The sequence below is a fragment of the Mobula hypostoma genome, chromosome 15 (assembly GCF_963921235.1).
Source record: "Mobula hypostoma chromosome 15, sMobHyp1.1, whole genome shotgun sequence".
Classification (NCBI taxonomy): Eukaryota; Metazoa; Chordata; class Chondrichthyes; order Myliobatiformes; family Myliobatidae; genus Mobula; species Mobula hypostoma.
Genome location: NC_086111.1, coordinates 24,604,929 through 24,628,416, shown reverse-complemented (window position 1 = coordinate 24,628,416; position 23,488 = coordinate 24,604,929). Strand labels below are relative to the sequence as shown.

The 23,488-nt window shown below is 41.1% G+C and overlaps 1 protein-coding gene across 9 annotated transcripts in view; it reads right to left on the bottom strand.

The window, feature by feature from the left end:
• The window catches only part of LOC134356755 (inositol 1,4,5-trisphosphate receptor type 1), a 552,079-nt gene that overhangs the window by 94,972 nt on the left and 433,619 nt on the right, over positions 1–23,488 (bottom strand). For all 9 annotated transcript variants that reach the window (XM_063067855.1, XM_063067853.1, XM_063067854.1 and 6 more), the window contains 5 exons: positions 19,488–19,683; positions 13,735–13,833; positions 12,682–12,815; positions 7,460–7,625; positions 6,221–6,381 (listed from right to left, as the gene is read on the bottom strand). In XM_063067855.1, the coding sequence (XP_062923925.1) occupies positions 6,221–6,381; positions 7,460–7,625; positions 12,682–12,815; positions 13,735–13,833; positions 19,488–19,683 (756 nt within the window). The remainder of the gene's footprint in view (positions 1–6,220; positions 6,382–7,459; positions 7,626–12,681; positions 12,816–13,734; positions 13,834–19,487; positions 19,684–23,488) is intronic.

The following is a 23,488-nucleotide window of genomic DNA, read 5'->3' as shown; positions in this document are numbered from 1 at the left end:
GATCAGCTTTATTCGCCATATACATTTACATGCATTAGGAATGTGCTGTGGTGTGTTGGTCAGGACATTCAACAAAAAAACAAACATATTCAACAATCATAAAGAATAACGAATTGTATAAAATCTAAAGTTAAAGCATGGATATAGAATAAAATCTGCATCATTACAAAAATACCAGTATATTTTTACAAGTATTTACAATGCAGTGCAGTGATGGGGGTAACAAATAGACAGGGGTTGGGGAACTAACGAGAATAACTGATCAGATTTATTTCCTGTGGGAAGAACTTTTAAAATGGTGTGAAGTTTTTGTTTTAATAGCCCTATAGTTCTTTTCAGAAGGGAGCCTTGGGAAAAGACAGGCTGCAAGGTGGGTAACACACACAAAAAATGCTGGTGAATGCAGCAGGCCAGGCGGCATCTATAGGAAGAGGTATAGTCGACATTTTGGGCCGATACCCTTCGTCAGGACTGCAAGGTGGGTAGTGTCCTCAATGATTTTTCCTGCCTGCTTCATTGTTCCGGACACATGCAGGTCCTATAATGATGGTAGACAGATATACTGTATACATTCTCTGATATTAAATTGAACCATTTGATTTGATTTGCAACCAACGACCTTTTCTGCTGACCTAGTAGTTCACTGAGCTTCCATATATTGTGAGAGCATGCATCACCAAACCAGACAATAATCTCAACATTGAAAGCATTTGCATGGGTGAGGACACTGATGCAGGTTTGATAATCCTTCTGGTGTACCTGGAGGGTTCTGCAGTTGGCGTTTGGGGTTTCATTCCAGTACATGATGTTAGGTGGTCCTCATCTTAGAGGTATACAGGATGGCAGGGATCTCTGTTGCCTAGTTAACTACAAGCTTTGCGACAGGTTTGAGACCTTGACCTTCAAACCCTTGTTTCATTGGGAGGTTGAAGGCCACACTGGTGACTGAAGCTGATGATAAACTTCTTTTCCAGGAGTTCACCATGACCCACGCCACACATCTCAGGAGCCTCATCTCAGCAATGGCAGAGAGCAACATGGTGCAGTGAGGCCAGCTGAAGGAGCAGGTTTGCAGTGAGTACGACCATACCTTCATTTGCTTCAGAGGAAGGTGAATGTACCTGCTGCCTTGCTTTATGAGTTGGCAGTCAGCCAAGTCAAACACATTATTCTCAAGGCTCCAGGGATATGGTCCACACTGCTGAGGTTCCCGAGAATCCTGAGATTCCAGGTGCCAAACATCACAGTCTTTAAACTTCCTTGTTAAGTGACCTTTTTTGTTTAAACACAAGATGGTTACTTCACATCAACTACCACTTAGGTTAACTGGACAAAGTTTAACCAATTACATGCATTTACGAACAAAATGCTGTGACTATCATTGATCATTATTCATTGTGGCTTTTACGTTTAAGGCTGCAATTTGATTCAACATTCAAAGGAAGGGCAGCACACAAAATGCTGAAGGGACTCAACAGATCAGGCAGCATCTATGGAAGGGAATAAACACATGACCCTTTGGGCTGTGACCCATCATCAGGAGCGGAAAGGAAGGGGGTAGAAGACAGAAAGAGGAGGTGGGGGAAGGGGAGAAGGAAGGGGGAAGAAGCACAACCTGGTGGGTGATGGGTTAGACTAGCTGGGTGGGACGGTGGGTGCGTGGGGGGGTGGTGATGTGAGAAGATGAGAGGCGATAGCTGGAAGCAGTAAAGGGCTGAAGGAGAAGTAATCTAATAGGAAGGGAGAGTGGACCATGGAATAAAGCAAAGGAGGAGGGGAACCAGAAGGAGGTAATGGGAAGCTCATGAGGATGAGAGAGAAGGGGTAAGAGGATAACCAGAGTGGGAATGATAAAAGAGAAACGGTGTGGGGTGGGGGAGGAGTGATTACCAGAAGTTAGAGAAATCGATGTTCATACCATCAGGTTGGAGTCTATCAGACAGAATGGGGTGTTATTCCTCCACTCTGAGGTTGGCCTCAACCTGTCAGTAGAGGCGGTCAGGAGCAGACATGCTGGTATGGGAACGGGAAGTTGAATTGAGATGCACGTCCACCAAGATATCCAAATAGCAGCTCAACAAAGCAACCCCCCCACCCCCCATCTGTGTCGGGTCTCACTGACATAGAGGCCGCCACACCAAGAGCATTGGATGCAACAGATGACCCCAACAGACTCACAGGTGAAGAGTGGCCTCACTTGGAAGGACTGTCTGCAGCACTGAATAGCAGTGAGGGTCCAAGTTATCATCTCAGTGTATTATTCAGATTCAGATTTATTTATCACATGTACATAAAACCAGAGTGAAATGCTCCATTTGCCTCAACAATACAACTAAAGTGTGGTATGCTGGGGTGGCCCGCAAGTGTCACCTCACATTCATGCACTTATAGATGACACCCACAATGCTAAGCAGAACTATACAATACAGAATCGTAAAAATGTACCAAGCAATAAAATAACAACAGTGACACAGGCCCCATTCTTCCTTCCGTTTCACACATACACAGTCCTCTCACCCCAGGATAAGTTGTCTTTGACCTCCAGTCTTCAGCATACTTTATTTTATTCTCGTTGTCCAAAACATTCAATGTCAAAAACTTGATATTAAATAGCGTCACTCTTTAAATAACGTTTCCACATTGGAAAAATTATTTCTCAGCTATTTGAAATGTGTTTAAATATTGGTTCCATGCAACTACAGAAGTACTGCCCCAAAGTGGCACTAAAATAGCCCAAATGCATTCAAATACCAAGAGCATCAAGTTAATAGGCCGTGAGCCTATGAAAATACATTTCAACATCAATTTCAAGAACACAGCCTTTGGTCCCCAAGTAAGGAATATACAGAGAAAATGTTTCTTTGAAGTACATTTGCATGTATATTAGAATATCAGTGACAAGTCTTGATATATAAAACAAACTCTGATGCATTTTTGCTTCCCCATCCTCCATCCTCACAGGATTAACATATTACAACATACTTGTTGCGCATAAAATAGAAGATTAATATAGCTTTCACCGGCAGGAAGCAACACAGTGACAGGAGTACGATAAGTTGAGGCAATAATGAGCAGACATGTTTTCAAAAACCAACAACAACAACAACAACCATTTTGGATGAAACAACTATTACAAGCTTCATGTAGGTTGGTAATAGAAGAGCAACTCGTAATTATATATTGAGAACGCCAAACAGACTCCAAAGAAATGTCTGATATTTGGTGAAACTATACAAGTAAACTTCCGGGCTTCTTCACAAATTGCCACTACCTCTCCTTCCTTCTTAAGGTGTTAACATGGAGGCTACAGACTGAAGAGCTTCAGTGTTGGAAAATACTACAATGCTAATGCAGCATGTAAAGTAGGTAATACAGTTCTGTGCAAGAGTCTGAAGCACATTATATACAGCTAGGGTGCCCAAGAGTGTACACGATACTGTAGTTATTTTACATATTGCATTGTACTGCTGCTGTACAATATGGGAGTGATGACAAACCAGATTCTGATTTGGGCCTCCATTGTGGACTGAATGGGAAGGGGACAGGGAGAGGGAATCATGGTTGGGAAAAAGAGAAGGTGGACATTCTATAATGATCAATAAACCATCAATTGTTTGGAACCAAATGACCTTTCCTGGTGTTTCAGGGCTGCGTGTGTCTGTGACAAGCTCCCCCGCCCCACCCTACCCCTGCACTGGCACTCCTCCTTTGCCACCTATCCCACACCCCTCCCACGGCACTCCACCCTTGCCATTCCCAACATCCTTTGCTGCCACCAGTTTATAGACTCACTCTCCGCTCCACATTGACAAATATGGTACTGTGCAAAAGCTATAAACATACATATATATATTTCTGCCTCAGACTTCTGCATAGTACTGTACCTGAGCCTCTTCTGTCATTCAACAAGATCAGCTCCCTCGTTTCCACATTTCTACCCAAACCCCATATTCTTCAATTCCCTTAATATCCAAGAATCTACCAAGCTTAGCCAATCTACTCCACATGTGAGTCTTGACAGACCTCAAGGCTGAGAAATCTATCCACTAATAGACCCCTGAATGAACTCAATTTAGTTTAAGCATTAACTTAAGATTATACCCCTACTTACAAATTCTGTAGAAAGTGAAAATAGCCTCTTGGTCAGATTCTCTCAGAATCCTAAGCAACAGGATTCTCATAGAATCAGAATAGAATCTATTTTTTTTTTTATATAGCTGTGTGGACCGAACATTTCTCTGAGCAGGAAACCTTTAGAAAGCCTAAAAAACTCTGCAACACTTTAAAATGTGTTTTTTAGAATATGCACAAACAAACACAAACCACAACTCACAATACAAGTAAACAAGGTCAGGCAAGTCAAACAACTAACAGGCACAATGGCAAAGGTAAAATGTTTTGAATAGCTGGCACTGGTGATCTGTGGGCTGGCTGTTTATTAACAATGAGCTACCAACTTCCATTCTGTGTTTATTGCTGCAATTTGTAGGTGTACTAACTTGAAACAACTAACAATGTAAATAGATTGAAGCTCCAAAATGTTTCAAAGTAAAGGTCGCAGTACATTTATTATTTAGAACATTTATGAACCAATATATAATTATTTGCAGGGCATTTCATAATTATATTAACAGATTTCAAAATTATATTCACATAATTTCAAAATTATATTACTTACTAACATATCAAAGAAAATTCCAGCTGTGTGGCAACAAAGGCTATGTGCATGGGAGCATTTCAGTTACTGTGTGGCTTCACATTCATGTAGCTTAGAGTAAATAGTGGCCTGGGTTGGACAGCACAGAAAGATTTGACTAGACTGGTCCATACTAACAAAAGTGTCCCATCCAAGTTTATCCCATCCACTTTCATGACCAATCCTTTGCTAGAGCCATTGCATAAAGTCTATCTTTCTTCTTAAACACACCGTGTTATAATCAGCAATTTTTTCAATTGCTTTACATGAACATACTACAGGTTGGTCACCTGCTAAGCAAGAGCAATATCAATTTTTGGAAATTCCTAACCAAGAGACCTGCTGTTAGGCAGATTTTTTTCAAAACAAAATATATGATGAGATATGAAGGGAATCAGATTAGTGCAGGTCAGTGGTCAGGGTAAAAGATCAGTGTTGTTCCCGCTGAATGGCAGAGATGACAGAAGATAAACAGTCTTAAGTTCTTGTCCTACAATAGCATGACCTAACTACGTCTAACTCTTCATAATAGTGATAGTCTCTTGGCGGAAAAAAAAAACAAATTGTTGGAGGAACTCTGCACCAATGGAAAGGCAGTTGATGTTTCAGGTCAGGGATGTGAATCCAGTTGAAACTCTAGACCTGAAATATTTACTGTCCAGTTCCTTCCACAAATGCTACCTGACCCACTGAGTTTTTCCAGCAGATTGCTTTCAGTTCCATATTTGAGCATTTGCAACCTCTTGAGAAAGTCTCATCCTTTTCTGACTGCAAGCACTCTCTTCTGTCCTCTTTTAAAAGGTCTATAAGAAGATTTTAACCTCAATCAAGAAAATTGAGGTTTATAGACTAATTGTTAATACCATTTCTTTGCATCTCCAGGATGCCGAACTCCCTTCAATCCTTGCTGTCAACTTGCCTCTTTCTCAAATTACAATAAAAAAGAAGGAAGGCCAAAGTGGAAAAAGAAAACATTCCAAAGAATAAGGGGAAATAACTGTTTACAACTGATCTCCATCTGCAATGGGAGACATCTTAGTTTGTAGAAACCAAACCCTGGTTGCACATGCTATTTCATGTCCCTTGGCATCCTAGATTTGCAGTAGCTTCATCATTTAAAAGCCTTTGGAATTCATGCATCTTGGTGCAGACATCTTTGAATCAAACTTTACTTCATACATCTTACTTTTCACACATAGATACTATATGTCAAATGGATATCCCAACAACTTTCTTACTGAAAATCAACTGTTCTTTAAATGATCTTTTCCACAAAAGCAGATCATTTTTAGCCTCAATAAATTAGTTCACTCTTATGTTTCAGAATTTGACAACATGTTTTCTTTCAATGTAGACCGGTCAAGAACTTCTTCACAAGGTGCAGTATCCACCTTGCTTATTTTTATGGAATTTACTGAGCTTGTACAAGGCACTTAACATGGTGACAGCTGCACATCACCTTGTGTATGAAATTTATACCAGTCACAACGAAAATCAGCTCTGCATTAGAGAGCTGTCACCTACCTTGATCATCTCTGCTACATAGCTCTCTGGCCCAGTGTACTCTGTGGAGTCCTTGACTTTCACCAAGACAATAAAGCACAGATAATGCCACATGTTATGCTCCTCTTTGATGTGTTCTTCAAATGTAACCGTCTTGTTGTCAAATTTATCCCTTTCCAAACCTAGAAAAGGGAATTAACTAATCAACAAGTGTGAGACTAAATGCATCTGCAACCAGTGCATGCAGTAGCGGGTCATACCATTTTCGTAGCAAGCTCCCAAGAGGCAGATGAATCCATTACATTAAGTCTACTCATTTACAAGTAAGTAAATGCACAACTACACCAGATATTTTGTGTCATTTGAAAAGATCATGTAACCTGACAAAGTTGATGTCACATTTAACACAGCTCCCGAGAGCTTTGAGTTTTTTTTGCTTGTAATGTTCAATATTGTGACATCCGCTTTTACTGTACAGCATCATCTATACCCGCAATGCCTAAAAGTTAAACGCATTGCAGGCAACAAGCTTTCTTGGTATGAGTAGATTTTTCTGAGTTTTCAGCAAATGAGAATTTGTGTGCTTCACATTTTATTTCCAATTTACAACATCTGGGTCTTTTCACCTTGACTCAGAGAACATAGAAGATAGGAAATCATTCAGTCCGCTGATCCTGCTCTGCCGTCCAAAACAATCAAGAGCAAATCACCTTTCTTGACCATATTGCAAATTTCTCTTTTAATTCTGAAAAGAATTTGCCTGTAACCTGAGATTGTGTGCCTTCATTCTCGACTACAAGACAGGAAAAAATGTAACCACATCCAAGATGCCTACCCCTGCCCAAATTTCTGAATTTTCAATTCAATCCCCTTCATTATTAGAAATTGTAGACAGGATCAGACTTATCAACCCAATTTCTTTATTGACTAAAGGACAAGATGATGAAGGAGTGTCATGTGAGCTACACATTTAACTTGCATGTCTCAATGAATAGGTTAGGCTTGACTACTCAGAAAAGGGGTCTCCAAACTTTTTAATGCCTTGGACCCCTACCATTATCAAAGGTTCTGTTGGCCCCAGGTTGGGAACCCCTGATTTAGTGCTTCCTCGATAGCTGAAGTTATTCATTTCCTGACATTCTCATTCTGAAATTCACAACTCATTTTCTGAAAATTTTGTATAAAACAATTTTAAATAATTTACTGGGATCTTAACATTTCTTCAAATACCTTATTATCTAGCAAACTTTATAGGCCTACCACAAATGAAGCAGGTAGTTTTCAGGACTTCTTCCTTCTTCTGTTTCTCGCTCCTCAAGTCAGCAAACGTGTCAATGATGACGCCAAAGATCAGGTTCAGGACAATGATGATGACCATGAAGAAGAAGAGAAGGTCATAGACCACACGTGCAGCAAACAGTGGCTCCTGCAAAGAATGAGTCACCTAATTAAGTTACATTTTAAAGCAGACAAGTGTTTCAAAAAAGAAGAACCAAAGAAACAGAAAAAGGAGTAAGTCATACAACCCCACATGTCAGCTCCACCATCCAATAAGATCAGGGCTGATCAATTACCTCACCAATCCTTTCCTGTTTGGGATAACCTCTCACCCTTTGAGTCCCTTAGCAATTTCAATCTCAGGTGGACTCAGGCTCTGCACCTCCACAAACCTCAAGACAGAGACTCCAAAGTGTCATGAGGTGCTTACAAAACAGTTGATACCTTCTTCCAAAACCCTGCCTTGTAGTTTCAGATGTCCTAGGGGGAACATTTGCTACTGTTGTTCAGGAGGATTTAAACTAATATGGCAGGGGGATGGAAACAAGTGCAGAGAGACAGAGGGATGTAAAATGAGGGTAGAAGCAAAAAGTAGTAAGGTGAAAAGTAAAAGTGGCAGGCTGGCAAATCCAGGGCAAAAATCAAAAAGGGGCACTTTTCAACATAATTGTATAAGGGCTAAGAGTGTTGTAAAAGCAAGCCTGAAGGCTTTGTGTGCCAATGCAAGGAACATTCGTAACAAGATGGATGAATTGAATGTGCAGATAGTTATTAATGAATATGATATAGTTGGGATTACAGAGACATGGCTCCAGGGTGACCAAGGATGGGAGCTCAACATTCAGGGATATTCAATATTCAGGAGGGATAGACATGAAAGAAAAGGAGGTGGGGTGGCGTTGCTGGTTAGAGAGGAGATTAACGCAATAGAAAGGAAAGATATTAGCCGGGAGGATGTGGAATCGATATGGGTCGAGCTGCATAACACTAAGGGTCAGAAAACGCTGGTGGGAGTTGTGTACAGGCCACCTAACAGTAGTAGTGAGGTTGGGGATGGCATTAAATAGGAAACTAGAAATGAGTGCAATAAAGGAACAGCAGTTATAATGGGCGACTTCAATCTACATATAGACTGGGTGAACCAAATTGGTAAGGGTGCTGAGGAAGAGGATTTCTTGGAATGTATGTGGGATATTTTTCTGAACCAACATGTCGAGGAACCAACTAGACAGCAGGCCATTCTGGACTGGGTATTGAGCAATGAGGAAGGGTTAGTTAGCAATCTTGTCATGCGAGACCCTTTGGGTAAGAGTGACCATAATATGGTGGAATTCTTCATTAGGATGGAGAATGACATAGTTAATTCAGTAACAAAGGTTCTGAACTTAAAGAAGGGTAACTTTGAAGGTATGAGATGTGGATTAGCTAAAATAGACTGGCAAATGGTACTTAAAGGGTTGACGGTGGATATGCAATGGCAAGCATTTAAAGATCACATGGATGAACTGCAACAATTGTTCATCCCAGTTTAGCAAAAGAATAAACCAGGGAAGGTAGTGCACCCGTGGCTGACAAGGGAAATCAGGGATAGTATCAATTCCAAAGAAGAAGCATACAAATTAGCCAGAAAAAGCGGCACACCTGAGGACTGGGACAAAGGGCTTAATTAGGAAAGGGAAAAAAGATTATGAGGGAAAGCTGGCAGGGAACATAAAAACTGACTGTAAAAGCTTTTATAGATATGTGAAAAGAAAAAGATTAGTTAAGAGAAATGTAGATCCCTTACAGTCAGAAACAGGTGAATTGATCATGGGGAACAAGGACATGGCAGACCAATTGAATAACTACTTTGGTTCTGTCTTCACTAAGGAGGACATAAATAATCTTCCGGAAATAGTAGGGGACCGAAGGTCTAGTGAGATGGAGGAACTGAGGGAAATACATGTTAGTAGGGAAGTGGTGTTAGGTAAATTGAAGGGATTGAAGGCAGATAAATCCCCAGGGCCAGATGGTCTGCATCCCAGAGTGCTTAAGGAAGTAGCACAAGAAATAGTGGATGCATTAGTGATAATTTTTCAAAACTCTTTAGATTCTGGATTAGTTCCTGAGGAATGGAGGATGGCTAATGTAACCCCGCTTTTTAAAAAAGGAGGGAGAGAGAAACTGGGGAATTATAGACTGGTAAGCCTGACATCGGTGGTGGGGAAAATGCTAGAGTCAGTTATCAAAGATGTGATAACAGCACATTTGGAAAGCAGTGAAATCATCGGACAAAGTCAGCATGGATTTGTGAAAGGAAAATCATGCCTGACGAACCTCATAGAATTTTTTGAGGATGTAACTAGTAGCGTGAATAGGGGAGAACCAGTGGATGTGGTATATTTGGATTTTCAAAAGGCTTTTGACAAGGTCCCACACAGGAGATTGGTGTGCAAACTTAAAGCACACGGTATTGGGGGTATGGTATTGATGTGGACAGAGAATTGGTTGGCAGACAGGAAGTAAAGAGTGGGAATAAACGGGACCTTTTCAGAATGGCAGGCAGTGACTAATGGGGTACCGCAAGGCTCAGTGCTGGGACCCCAGTTGCTTACAATATATATTAATGACTTAGACGAGGGAATTAAATGCAGCATCTCCAAGTTTGCGGATGACACGAAGCTGGGCGGCAGCGTTAGCTGTGAGGAGGATGCTAAGAGGATGCAGGGTGACTTGGATAGGTTAGGTGAGTGGGCAAATTCATGGCAGATGCAATTTAATGTGGATAAATGTGAGGTTATCCACTTCGGTGGCAAGAACAGAAAAACAGATTATTAACTGAATGGTGGCCGATTAGGAAAAGGGGAGGTGCAACAAGACCTAGGTGTCATTGTACACCAGTCATTGAAAGTGGGCATGCAAGTACAGCAGGCGGTGAAAAAGGTGAATGGTATGCTGACATTCATAGCAAGAGGATTCGAGTAGAGGAGCAGGGAGGTACTACTGCAGTTGTACAAGGCCTTGGTGAGACCACACCTAGAGTATTGTGTGCAGTTTTGGTCCCCTAATCTGAGGAAAGACATTCTTGCCATAGAGGGAGTACAAAGAAGGTTCACTAGATTGATTCCTGGGATGGCAGGACTTTCATATGATGAAAGACTGGATTGACTAGGCTTATACTCTCTGGAATTTAGAAGATTGAGGGGGGATCTGATTGAAACGTATAAAATCCTAAAGGGATTGGACAGGCTAGATGCAGGAAGATTGTTCCCGATGTTGGGGAAGTCCAGAACGAGGGGTCACAGTTTGAGGATAAAGGGGAAGCCTTTTAGGACCGAGATGAGGAAAAACTTCTTTACACAGAGAGTGGTGAATCTGTGGAATTCTCTGCCACAGGAAACAGTTGAGGCCAGTTCATTGGCTATATTTAAGAGGGAGTTAGGTAAGGCCCTTGTGGCTAAAGGGATCGGGGGTATGGAGAGAAGGCAGGTACAGGGTTCTGAGTTGGGTGATCAGCCATGATCGTACTGAATGGTGGTGCAGGCTCGAAGGGCCGAATGGCCTACTCCTGCACCTATTTTCTATGTTTCTAGATACTATGACGTGGAGAAACATAATCCACCATGTTAATCCCATTCAGAATCTTGTAAATTTCAGTAAGATTGATAGAAGATTAATTGACTGGCAGGAGGCAAAGAGTGGGAATAAGGGGGGCTTTTTCCAGTTGGCTTCAGGTGAGTAGCAGTGCTCTGCAAGGGGTGGTGTTGGGATCACTTCTTTTTACAATATATGTCAAGGATGTGGATGATGGAATTGATGGTTTTGTGGCCAGGTTTGTGGACAATACAAAGATAGGTAGAGTTTGTGTTGAGAAAGCAGGGAGACTACAGAAGGACTTAGATAGATTGTGAAAATGGGCTAAGAAGTGGCAGGTGGACTAAGTTGTAGGAAAGTGTATGTTCTCGCACTTTGGTAGAAGGAATAAAGACACACACTATCTTTTGAATGGGGAGAAAATTCAGAAATCAGAGATACAAAGGGACTTGGGAGTCCTTGCGCAGGATTCCTGAAAGGTTAACTTGCAGGTTGTGTCAGTGATAAGGAAGGCAAATGCAATGTTAGCATTCATTTTGAGATGACAAGAACATAATGAGGAGCCTTTGATAGCTCTGGGCCTGTACTGCTGGAATTTAGAAGAATAAGGGTGGATTTTATTGAAAGCTATCAAATATTGAAAGGCCTGCATAGAGTGGAGGTGGAGAGGAAGTTTCCTATAGTGGTTGAGTCTAGGACCACAGGGCACAGCCTCAGAATAGAGGGGTGTCTATTTATAACAGAGATGAGGAAGAATTCCAGGTCAGTGTGTAGAATTCATTGCCACAGATGCCTGCGGAAGCCAAGTCAGTGGATATATTTAAAGTGGAGGTTGACATGTTCTTGATTAGTGAGGGCATCAAAGGTTATGGAGCAAAGACAAGAGGATGGGATGACAGGGATAATAAATCAGGCATGATGGAATGGCAGAGCAGACTTGATGGGCTGAATGGCCTAATTCTGCTCCTTTACCTTATTATTTCTCATTCTTCAAAACTCCTGTACAGTGGAAAATAAACCACAACTGCATTCCATTGTGATCCAGCCCAGTTTCACTCAGCTCATTTTTTTCCAAACCATTCCCACCACTACCAACTCTCCTCTCCCCATCAACCCATCATCATTCAGTTTTGTCTCCCTGCCCCACCTGGTACCATCTGCCCAATATTCACATTCAACTCACCCGGCTCTCCTATACACTCTGCCAATTAGTTCCAAATGTCCGTCGTCGAATCCTTATCAGTTTCCACATCACCATTTCACAAAAGTAACTGATATATTTACTTAATGTTGATGCAAACTGATGATTTAACTGGCAGTTCACATTATTAATTATTAAAAGTAAAAAAAAATCCACAACATTTAATACTGACATCTATCTGAAATGGATGCCCAATATCAATGAAGTATGCCATCAATTCATTGACAGGTTGCTTCACTGGAGAGGGAGAGATGCTGTAGAAACTGCACAGCACATCAATTGGAGCACTATCAGACCACTGAAAAGCATTGGTAACTATATAGTTATTTTTGGTATCAATAATGTGTATATTATTGCTATCTGAATAATTGCATGGTATTTGTGTCCAATAATTGTTCTACGAACAGTTCTATATAAAGATGTTCCATACCTCTTTGGAAGGTTTCCTGAGCACATCTCCTACACCACCTCCACTTCGCAGCCCGTGGCTGAGTACAGTAATGATGCACATAAACAAGGTTTCACAGGTGTGCTCCGAGTCCTCTTCATTCTCAGAAAGCAACTCTGATTGAGAAGAATTCTTACATTAGGCCTGAGACAGAGTGATAGTTAAACAGCACAGAAACAGGCTCTTTGGCCTAACTGGCCCATGTCAGCCAAGATGCCTTATCCAAGCTAGTCTCATTGGCAGTGCTTGGCCCATAACCTTCTGAATCTTTCTAATCCATGCACCTCGCCAGCTGGTTTTTAAAAGCTGTAGTATACTACCCTTTGTGTATGTACAGGGTCTTTCTTTTTTTATGTTAAATTTAAAATGAGCCAATATAACTGAGCGTTACAAGTAAAAAAAAATGTTGCTCTTAAAGTTCCCATTAAACTTTTCACCTTTCATCTTAAGCCTTCGACTTCCAATTCTTGATTCTCCAATCATGGGGAAAAAAAAATGAGTGCAATTACCCGTTTCTGCCCTTCATGATATTATACACCTTTATAAGATCACCCCTAAGTCACATATGTTCCAAGGAATAAAAACCTAGCCTGTCCAGACTCAATCCCCCAAGACCTGCAACATGTATTTCAATTTTTTTCAGCAGTCTTTCCAGTTTATAAAACTTTCCTATTACAGTGCAACCAATGTAATACCTCTGATGTGGCCTCACCATTGTCCTACATAACCGCACCAAGACCTCCCATCATTTATATTCAATTCCCTGACTTATGAAGGCCAAATGCCTTCTCACTGCCCTGTCTACCCGTGACTCCAATTTCAGCGATCAATATACTTGTACTTTAAGGGCCTTCTTCGAGAAGATGACACAGGGCCCTACATTTAATTTTCCAAAATTCAACACCTTGCACTTACATGACTTTTAAAACTACTCTGAATTCACAGCACACCAGCAAATGTCCTTCTAACTCTTTAGCACAGCAAGTTGCTTCATGCTGTCACTAGCCATGCAGATGGAAACCACAGTCATCTTACCGTTACTCTCCATGGAGTAAAGTGTTGAACAGTTCTCTCCATTGCCCAGGCGACAGATATCAGTGGTGAGCATTTCTTCTGCCATTGATGCTGCATCTTCTAAAAAAAACAGATGGGAAACAGACATCAGACTCAACACTATTTAGGAGAATTTGAAGAGATTCATATGATTTTCTATTCTTGAAGAGTTAGCACACATCATAAAAAGATGACGCTTGTACTATCATTACAAAGAATAATCGGCACTTCACAGGACCAGAAACATATCATTCCTTTCGGATCCATGAATACAATATGCTATGCAAACTCTGTTGAATACAAAGTTAAAAGAAAATGGCAGAAGATATGCAAGATTTATTTTTCATTTTAGTGATTCAGCATGGAGTAGGGCCTTCTTGCTCTTTGAGTAATGCTGCCCTGGCAATCCCCAACAAACCCGATTAACCCTAACCTCATCACGAGACAATTTACAAGACCAATTAACCCACCCGGTATAGCTTTGGACTGTGGAGGAAACTGGAGCACCCAGGAAAAACCATGAGCACTCCATGTGGAGGACATGCTCCTTAAAGAATGGTGCCAGAATCGAACTCCGAACTCCGGAACCCCCTCAGCTGTAATAGTGTCACTAACTGCTGTGCTACCGGGGCCCCATAAGACACCTCAACTCCATTTTTGACCTTAATTGAAAAATGAGTCAAATTTTTATAAGAAAAAGTGAAGGGATTCAAAGTTCATTTTCTTAACCAATATCCTAATTTAGTTAATAGCTTACAACCTGAGCTTCCAACAGTAATGCCTGAAAAATGCCTTGTTCCTTTCTTTACAATATACACACCTTTCTATCTTCAGGAAGGTAATCTCCAGCTAATATTGGAATTGATCTACAGAGCCTTTGAAGAAAGAAAGATGATTTATCCACTTCATGAAACATTTCCACACGTTGATCAGCAGAGTCCCAAATTATCATTGCTGATCAGCAAAAGTGGAGACCTCTTGCACCCAACTGGATTTCCCCTACAGATGTCAGAATGAACTGCTAATTCACAGTGAGATAACTGGAAAAGCGATTACACTGATCATTTCACCTTGCATATACTTTCCTAGTACTTTATAAATGTCTTTTGAATTCATTCACAACTCTTACAAAAATAAAGAACACAATAAATCAGAAACCTCTGCTGAGGGTTGAAGTGCTATTAAGGATCCTTTCGTGGCAAGATGCCAAGGGTATTTTTAAAATCTTTTTCCTGGTTTTATTTTGTTCCTATTTCCAACTATGTGGTCAGAACTTGTGGCTCTATTGACGTCGTCTCTTGTTACATTATGATTACAGTAGGGAACCTCAAGCATAGTTTGCGAAAGAAGGTAAAGCAGTATAAAGGCGGCTACTATCTTCAACTCCGTTGCATGCATTGCAACGTCCGTGTTTTCACTTACTGTAGTTTCTAGTTGTTCAATCACTCACCCACAGAATTAGCTGAGTGCACCTGCCTTCCAGTGTAAGCTCACAGAATGCAAATTAGAGTAAAATGCCAATAATTCCACACCCTTTGAAGTTTGATGATTCTGGACTAGCAGGTTTTCCAGACTACTGAATCTACTCCTATATATACCTGTAGCTACTTATGATTCACTTCACTGATCAATTTTTCCAAAGAATCCATCGAGAGCATAAAAAACTGAAACTAATGCCAAACCATCAATCAGACACTTGATTATTAGAGTTTTACTATAGCGTCTTTCAACCCTGTAGTGCAAGTGTTACTGATTGCAAACAATAATGACCACTGCTGTCTGCACTGCATCTTTTACAGAAATTTGACATTTGAGTGGTCTTCAAATAAAGACAGTACATCTTATTCTGAGCTCCTTGCGTCTCCTGCATATTATCTGCACACTCTGCAAAGGAATTTTGTAGGACACCAGCAATCAACCGAGTACACAAATTACGGCATGGTTTATGTCTTCCCATCTCTACCCTCATTTACTCAGTCTTGACCCATGTCATTGGACTTGTCCAGCAAAGGACACCCAACATCTACAACTGCAAAATGTGAGTGGGGCAGGGGGTTGATGATTGCCTGCTTTGCAGAACTCTGTTGGAAAATGGTTCCTTCACAAAAAATTATAACTCCAGGTTAATGACTGTATCTGCTTCCAAGGCCAGAATCACCTTCTTGAGGACTAGTTTTGTTGGTCTCAGTTCAAAAATATCATATTGAAAGTATTAAAAGTATCCCTTATAGCCCACAGTTTGATTTGTCATCACTCTGGTTTTCTCCATGCAAGAAAATTCTTTGTGCACGAAAAGACTCAAGACATCTGTACCGTGGAATGTGCGTTCACCTGAATTGCCTTCACAAAGATTAGAAATTATGGAGGAAGTTAGTAAAAGAAAGGACGGTGGTTGGCATGGTCAGGAATGTGCTGGAGCATGGAGTAACCAACCACAACGTCAGTAAAGAGAGTGGCAAACTCTCTACATGGATGGTGGATGCCTCAGGGCCTGAGAGATCAGACTTGGGTGGGGTTAAATTTTGGACATGAGATGCCAAAGGCAAAAGAGTGCTTGATATCACCAAACACACCAGTGCATCACGCACACACAAGTGACAGCTCGATCTATGCCCAGTGGTCCCCTTCTCTTACTCTACAGTCACCTTCCAAACCCAAAGGTTTGTACAGCCCGAAAATAAAGATGGAAATAATTCCAATGAAGGCCATCATTAGAAGGAGAATTTCTTCCAAACTCAGTGAGAGTTAATAGAATCAACAGTTTGACATTTACATGTCAGTGTGAACAACTGCAGATTCAGTTTTACATGTGTCTCAGCAGATAACCTTCTTGATACCAACACTAGGATGCTGACAAAGAGCACGTTTCACAGCAAGCAGTAAGCAGACTTTGCCACTCGCTAGGGATCCTTCACATATACAAGCTACTCAGCAGGCTTCGAACTTCTGCCTTGCCAAGTGTAATTCTAAATAGCATAGTTCTAGATAAAAGTTTGAAATAAAATGAGTATTTTATAAATACTTCATTTTATAATTGGACACCTGTACACAGTTGTCCTAGAGTAATGCAGATGATGAGCTAGACAGACTGGTCAAGCCATTGGGTACCAAAACACTGCAAACCTCAGCTGAGTATTGACAATGCACATCAAAATTCTAATTGAGTTGTCAGAGTTGAATGAGTTGTAGGGAAGTATCTCTATGTTGATATTTACAGGTTAAACTCAGAAATGTGGCTGAAAGCACTATGGATTCTTGGTTTGTGAACTGAGCCTAGACATTCTCTACTGCGTGCACTTGTGCAACAGAGGACAGAGTTCACGTGGGGTACTTGGATACTAAATCCCTTGGGAGGATACTTCTCTGATAACACAATTCAAAATAAAACTTTCAAAGTATTATCACAACATGCTAATTATAGATAGCTTGATCTAAAATTCATCTCTGCTGATTTTCTGCCTTACATGAACTGTTCTGAGGAAGTCCAGGATTTCACATTCTAAGCAAAATCATCCATGCTCTCATGAGTCCACAGTGACTTCAACAGCTTGCACTCAATTCTCCAAAATTCTAACCTTGCCTGCGCTGACAAACAAGAATGAAAGAAAATATTTGATGGTACTTTGTGAAACCTAATCCTCTGAGATTTTAGCACATATAATGTTACTTCAGCTCCATTATACTATGTCATGGCCTTCATTTCTTTTAACCTTGAGAGTGGATCTAATCTTGAGTGAGCCAAATAGGCTCTTTGTTAAAAGACACAAATATCATACACTGTTCTTTGCCTCTTCACATTTACATGTAGCACATTATGCATTTGTTAGATTTTGTTGTTTAATATACTGCAAGCACAAATAAGCATTTGTGCACAGACATTTTATACTTTTAGCAAATACTAAAGCTCACAATTATCTCCCCCAATGATGTCCTTCAAAACAAACTTAATGGTGCAATATTGTCCAGACTCTGAAATCTTCAATACCAACAGTATAACTGTCAGCTAGAAACCAAGGTTTTCAATTGATAATGATATTTATGAAGCTAAAAGAGTAATTAAATTTACTGCATGCATTGTAAGGGAGCATCAAGATTGGGAACTGAGTTTTATTATTATTACCTAATGCAATAGCTTTTTATGAGGTGTAACCTGTGAATAATCTATGCAGTTAACTATAGTCTGTGTCAAGGATTGGATCTGTATTTGAGAATAAATACTGCAATATCTCGACGACTCATAACAAAGTGCTTGTAAATGCAGACTCCAAATTCCAAACTATTGCAAGGATAAGCCTTATTGTAAAGTTTCCAGATTATCTCAGAACAGCAGCAGGCCAATTGGCCCCTTGTAGCATTGCCTACCTCAATTAGATTTGTCCAATTTTAATTAAAATGAAGATCTCCTCTGCTTGTGCATGAAAAGGTGGTTCAGATGCAACTTCTGAATGGACAACTCTAATTTAAATAACTTCCCTCATCCTTCCAGACAAAGGAAACAGCATCAATACACACATTGTAAAATATCATTTTAAAAGCCTTGATTTGGGTCAGTGCCCCACATTCTAAGCTTAAAAGGGCCACAACTCACATTTCTGCAATACTTCTTTTAAATAACAATGGCAAACCAGGAATAGAACCTTCTGGTCCATCGACACTGCACCTTTTTGGGGTACGTAGCTCACAACAGAACACATGATTGCCTTTCTTTCCACCTTAAACTCATATATCTAAAGTTTAACTTCCTATTCAATGTTGTAGGCCTGTGCAAAGCTTTTTAGATATTTTTGCAGCTGAAAATTCTAATCCTTTTCCATCTCCACAATTTTTAGTCTGGTCATTAACGGAGAGTTGTCTTAAAAATACAGTGCACGCAAGGTTGTGACGGCAAGTCACCAACAGAATAGATGATGGGACCAATGTATTTATTGGCATCAATGGAGCTGTCTTCTTCCCTGTAGGTTGGGAGTAGCTGAGGGAGAAGATCATGGCAACATCTGTAGGGAGGGGCAGATGACTCTGTTCTTCCCATTAGGGAAGTGATGGAATCAGCTGGCATTTCAGGGAGGATGAGATGACAGGGTTGGCCACTTTGGTGGTGTGAGGAGGGGTTTAGCAGGAGGATGAAATCAGGGACACTGGGGGAGGACAGTGACAAGGAAGTTTAAGAGGAAAGAGATGGAGGCAAATTCAGAAAAGGAATTCACCATCAAGATGTGTGTGGGAGGCCATTTGGAGATTCAGGCAGGCTTTTCATTGACCCTTTATCTCCCAACATGTTGCTGTTAGATAAATCCTTCTCCTTTCATTTTTTGATTCCCAAAAGACCCTTTTAGGATTGAGAGCATATCAGAGTGACTTTATACATACATAGCAAAATTTGAACTTCTGATGTTCTGTGTCAAAGCCTTTCATCTGGACATAACCTTAAATCTTGACTGTCCATTTCACTTCAGGATGCCAAGTTCTTCAGCATTTTGTCTGTTGCTCCAGATTCCAGAATCTGCAGTCTCTTTCGTCTCTAAGGGCTGTGCTTTGCCTAGTCTGATATACATTTACAAGGCCAGTGATTTCCAAAGATGTTACAAAAAAAAGGAACTCATTTTGTAGGGAATCACAATATAGAACTGCCTAACTAAGTACGTACCCACTTAACACCCACATCCAAAAACGTTAACTCTGTAAGAGCCCATCCCATCCCAAACCATAGTTTTCTCCCCTCAATATGATGATCTTACCTGCCCAGTAGGTTTTATTTGGCACCTTATCCACTGCCAGGATGAAGTCATCTTTGAAAAACAAAAAGCCAACTATAGAAAACAGATAGACTAAGATAAGGGCCAGTACAGCAGTCAGAATGATGGAGCGGCCATTCCGAGTAACACTCTTAATGACATTCAGCAATGTCTCCTCTCTGTAAACTAGGTCAAAAAGCTGAAAAATAAACAAAATCATTATTACTTCCAACCTTCAACTGCCCTAAAAAGTAATCCAAGCAACAATGAAGTTAAACAAAAGATCTGACAAGAAAGACCAATCTATTCCAGTAAATACAGTTCAGAATTTCTTCAGTAACAATTCTCTTGTGGTAAGAATATATTTTCCTTAACACACACAAAATGCTGGAGAAACTCAGAATGTCAGGCAGTATCTATGGAGAAGAATGAACAGTCAAAGTTTAGGGTCAAGATCCTTCATCAGGACATCAGATGGGCCTCGGTCAAAACCGTTGACTGTTTATTCCTCTCCATACCTACTGAGTTCCTCAACATTTTGTGTTTGTATATTCTGGATAACCAGCATCTACAGAATCTCTTGTGCTTATGATATACCTTCATTAGGTTGTCACATGAAACAATAAGCACACAAAGTGTAAAATTTCATTAAACTTTTGTCAAAGTGGCTTTGGATAATTGCTTGCATTTTGTTTGTTCCCTTTCTCCTAACCAATTTAAATCGTACACATTTGCTGCATGAGGCAAGAAATATGAAAATCACTTGGGATAGCTATTTGGGAAAGACAGAGATAAAACTTAAAATTAGGAATGGAATAAGCTATTTGACCTCACCATTCAATATGATCATAGTTGATCTTCTGACTCGATACCACCTTCCTGCCCATATCCCTTCATGCATTTTTGTTTATGGAAACCAATCTTCTTGTTAAGTACATTTGGAGACTTAGCCTCCAATGCCTTCTGTGGTAGAGAATTCTACAGATTCAGCGCTCCGAATGAAGTTGATCCACACCTCAGTCCTACACATTTTATCATGTATTCTGAGACTGTGATCCTCTGGCAATAGACACTACCTCCCTCCCATACCCAGCCAGAGGGAACATTATTTTCCTTACATCTTGCCAGGCAAGCCCCATTGGAATTTTGTATTTGTTCAGAGATCTCCTCTCATTCTTCTAAACTTAAGGTCCTGACAGGCAGAAGGCCGAGCAGCAGTGGAAAGCTTAAAGAGCAGCAATAACCGAGTTCACTTTGAGGTTTTGAGGCGGGCAGCGGAACAGGAACCTCAGAGGAGATATGACTAATTTGCACTCATTGATGTCCTGAGAGGCAGGAGGTGGAACAGTAGCAGCAAGCTTAAAAAAAAAACTTTTCTGATTGGCTAATATAGCTCTTTGGGAAAACATTTCTTACTGGTTATTTGTGAGACACGTCAGCCAATAAAAAGGAAAGCAGACTCTGGTAGCGTGGTCATTGAGAGACTGGGCCAGGATTTGCCTTTGGCAACAGAAACATGGATAGGGTTCTTGTTATAGTCTTAGAACACTCTGCCGGAGGTTAGGGGGACAAACAGGAGATTCTGTGGGTGTGATACCGAAACCACGGTGGTGGTGCTGGCTAGGATCCAGGTTAGGATGTGGCAGATCGGGGAGACTTCCTGAGTACCTGGAGGCTGCACCCGTGGGAAGCACGTCCAGCTGCATCTGCTGACTGATTATATGAAAATATCTGGACACACTCCTAGATGCTGCTGAGAGCTTTGAAGATGGGTTTTAGCAAGTTGGTCACAACTAAATTGCCGGCAAAAAGCAGCCCGGTGACTGCCAGGAAAGGAAAAGGGAGTAGACAAGTAGTGCAGGACTCCCCTGTGCCCAATTCCCTTCAAAAGAAGAATATGTTTCAGATACTATTTGGGGGAAGAGATGAGGAGGGCGGGAACAACAGTTCAGTAGAAGGCTGCAGCCGCCAGGGGTGCACCAAGACTAGCACTGAGGCTCAGTGGGGAAAAAGGTGAAAGCAGAAAGGACTAATCGATAGGGTGCCCAATAGTTAGGGAGGTGGACAGGTAACCGAAAGGGCTGAAAACCTTAAAGGAGAGACTTCTACTGAGGTGATCACACTCAGCATGCAGGCTTCAGATGGTAGATGGGTGACCACCAGGAGGAAGAAGGATAGTAAGCTGTCACTGCAGGGTTCCCCTGTATCCATTCCCCTCAGCAACAAGTATACTTGTGTCCTGATAGGCTACTTTGGATACCGCTGCATGGAGTGGCCTATCAGGACACAGCAGCACCATCCAGGCCAGCAGCATTGCAGTTGGCTCTGAGGCTCAGCAGGGAGTGGTAAAGTTAGACAGAGCAGTAGTGATAGGAGATGCGATAGTTAGGGGGATGGACAGGAGATTCTGTGGCTGTGAAAGAGAAGCGAGGATGGTGTACTGGCAAGGATCCAGGATGTCTCACAGTGACAGCAGAAGATTCTCAAGAGGGAGGGTGAGCAGCCAGAGATCATGATGCACATCGGCACCAATGACATAGGTAGAAAAGGGGAAGAGGTCCTGTGCAGTGAGTACAGGGAGTTAGGGAAGAGGCTGACGAGCAGGACCTCCAAGGTAGTAATCTATGGATTACTCCCAGTAGCACATGCTAGTCAGGGCAGGAATACGATGAAAGTACAGATGAATGAGAGGCTGAGGAAGTGGTGCAAGGGGCAATGTTTCAGATTTCTGGATCATTGGGACCTCTTCTGGGGAAGATATGACATGTACAAAAAAGACAGTTTGCACCTGATCCCAAGGGGGGGGGGGGGCTAATATCCTTATGGACTGGTTTGCTGGAGCTGTTGGGACCGACTTAAACTAATGTCGCAGGGGATGGGAATCAGAGTGATAGGGCAGAGGATGGGGCTATTTGTATACAAGTCGATGCAGTGTGAAGTGAGATTGTGAGGAAGGACAGGCAGATTATAGGACAAAATTGCATTTAGTGGGATTAGTTGAAGTGTAATGGGGCAAAAATCATAAAGGGTGACGAATACAGGACTATTGGTGTTATATTTAAATGTACACAGTATATGGAATAAGGTAGAAAATCTTGTAGCACAATTAGAGATTGGCAGGTATGATGTTGTGGGTATCACTGGGTAGTGGCCGAAAGAAGATCATAGTTAGGAGCTTAACATTGCAACCAAAGGACAGAGAGGGGTTGGGTGGATCTGTTAAATCAAATCCTTAGAAAGAGGGTCATAGGCTTGGAAGATGTAAATTCCTTGTGGGTAGAGTTAAGAAACTCAAGAGGAAAAAGACACAGATGGGAGTTATATACAGGCCTCCAAATATTAGCCAAGATTTGGATACAAATTACAACGGGAGATAGAAAAGGCATGTAAAAAGGACAATGTTACAATAGTCATTGGGAACTTCAATATGTAGGTAGATTGGGAAACTCAGGTTTGAGATAGATCCCAAAAGAGGAAATGTGTAGAATGCCTTTGAGATGGGTTTTTGGAGCATCTTGTGGTTGAAACCACTAAGGGAGAGGCAATTCTGGATTGGGTTTCGTTTAATGAAACAGATTTGGTTAGGGAGCTTAAGGCAAAGGAGCCCTGAGGCAACAGTGATTATAATACGATAGAATTCACCCTGCAATTTGAGAAGAAACTGAAGTCAGATGTATCAGTATTACAATGGAGTAAAAGGAATTATAGAGGCATGAGAGAGGAGCTGGCCAAAGTTGATTGGAAGGGGAGATGAGCAAGGATGATGGAGGAACAGCAATAACTGCAGTTTCTGGGAGCAATCCAGAAGGCACACACAGATACATCCCAAAGAAGTAGTAGTATTCCAGTGGGAGGATGAGGCAACTGCTGTTGACAAAAGAAGGAAAAACAGCATAAAAGCAAAAGAGAGGGCATATAATATAGCAAAATTAGTGGAAAGCTAGAGGATTGGGAAGCTTATAAAAACCAAAAGTCATAAGGAGAGAAAAGATAAAATATGAAGG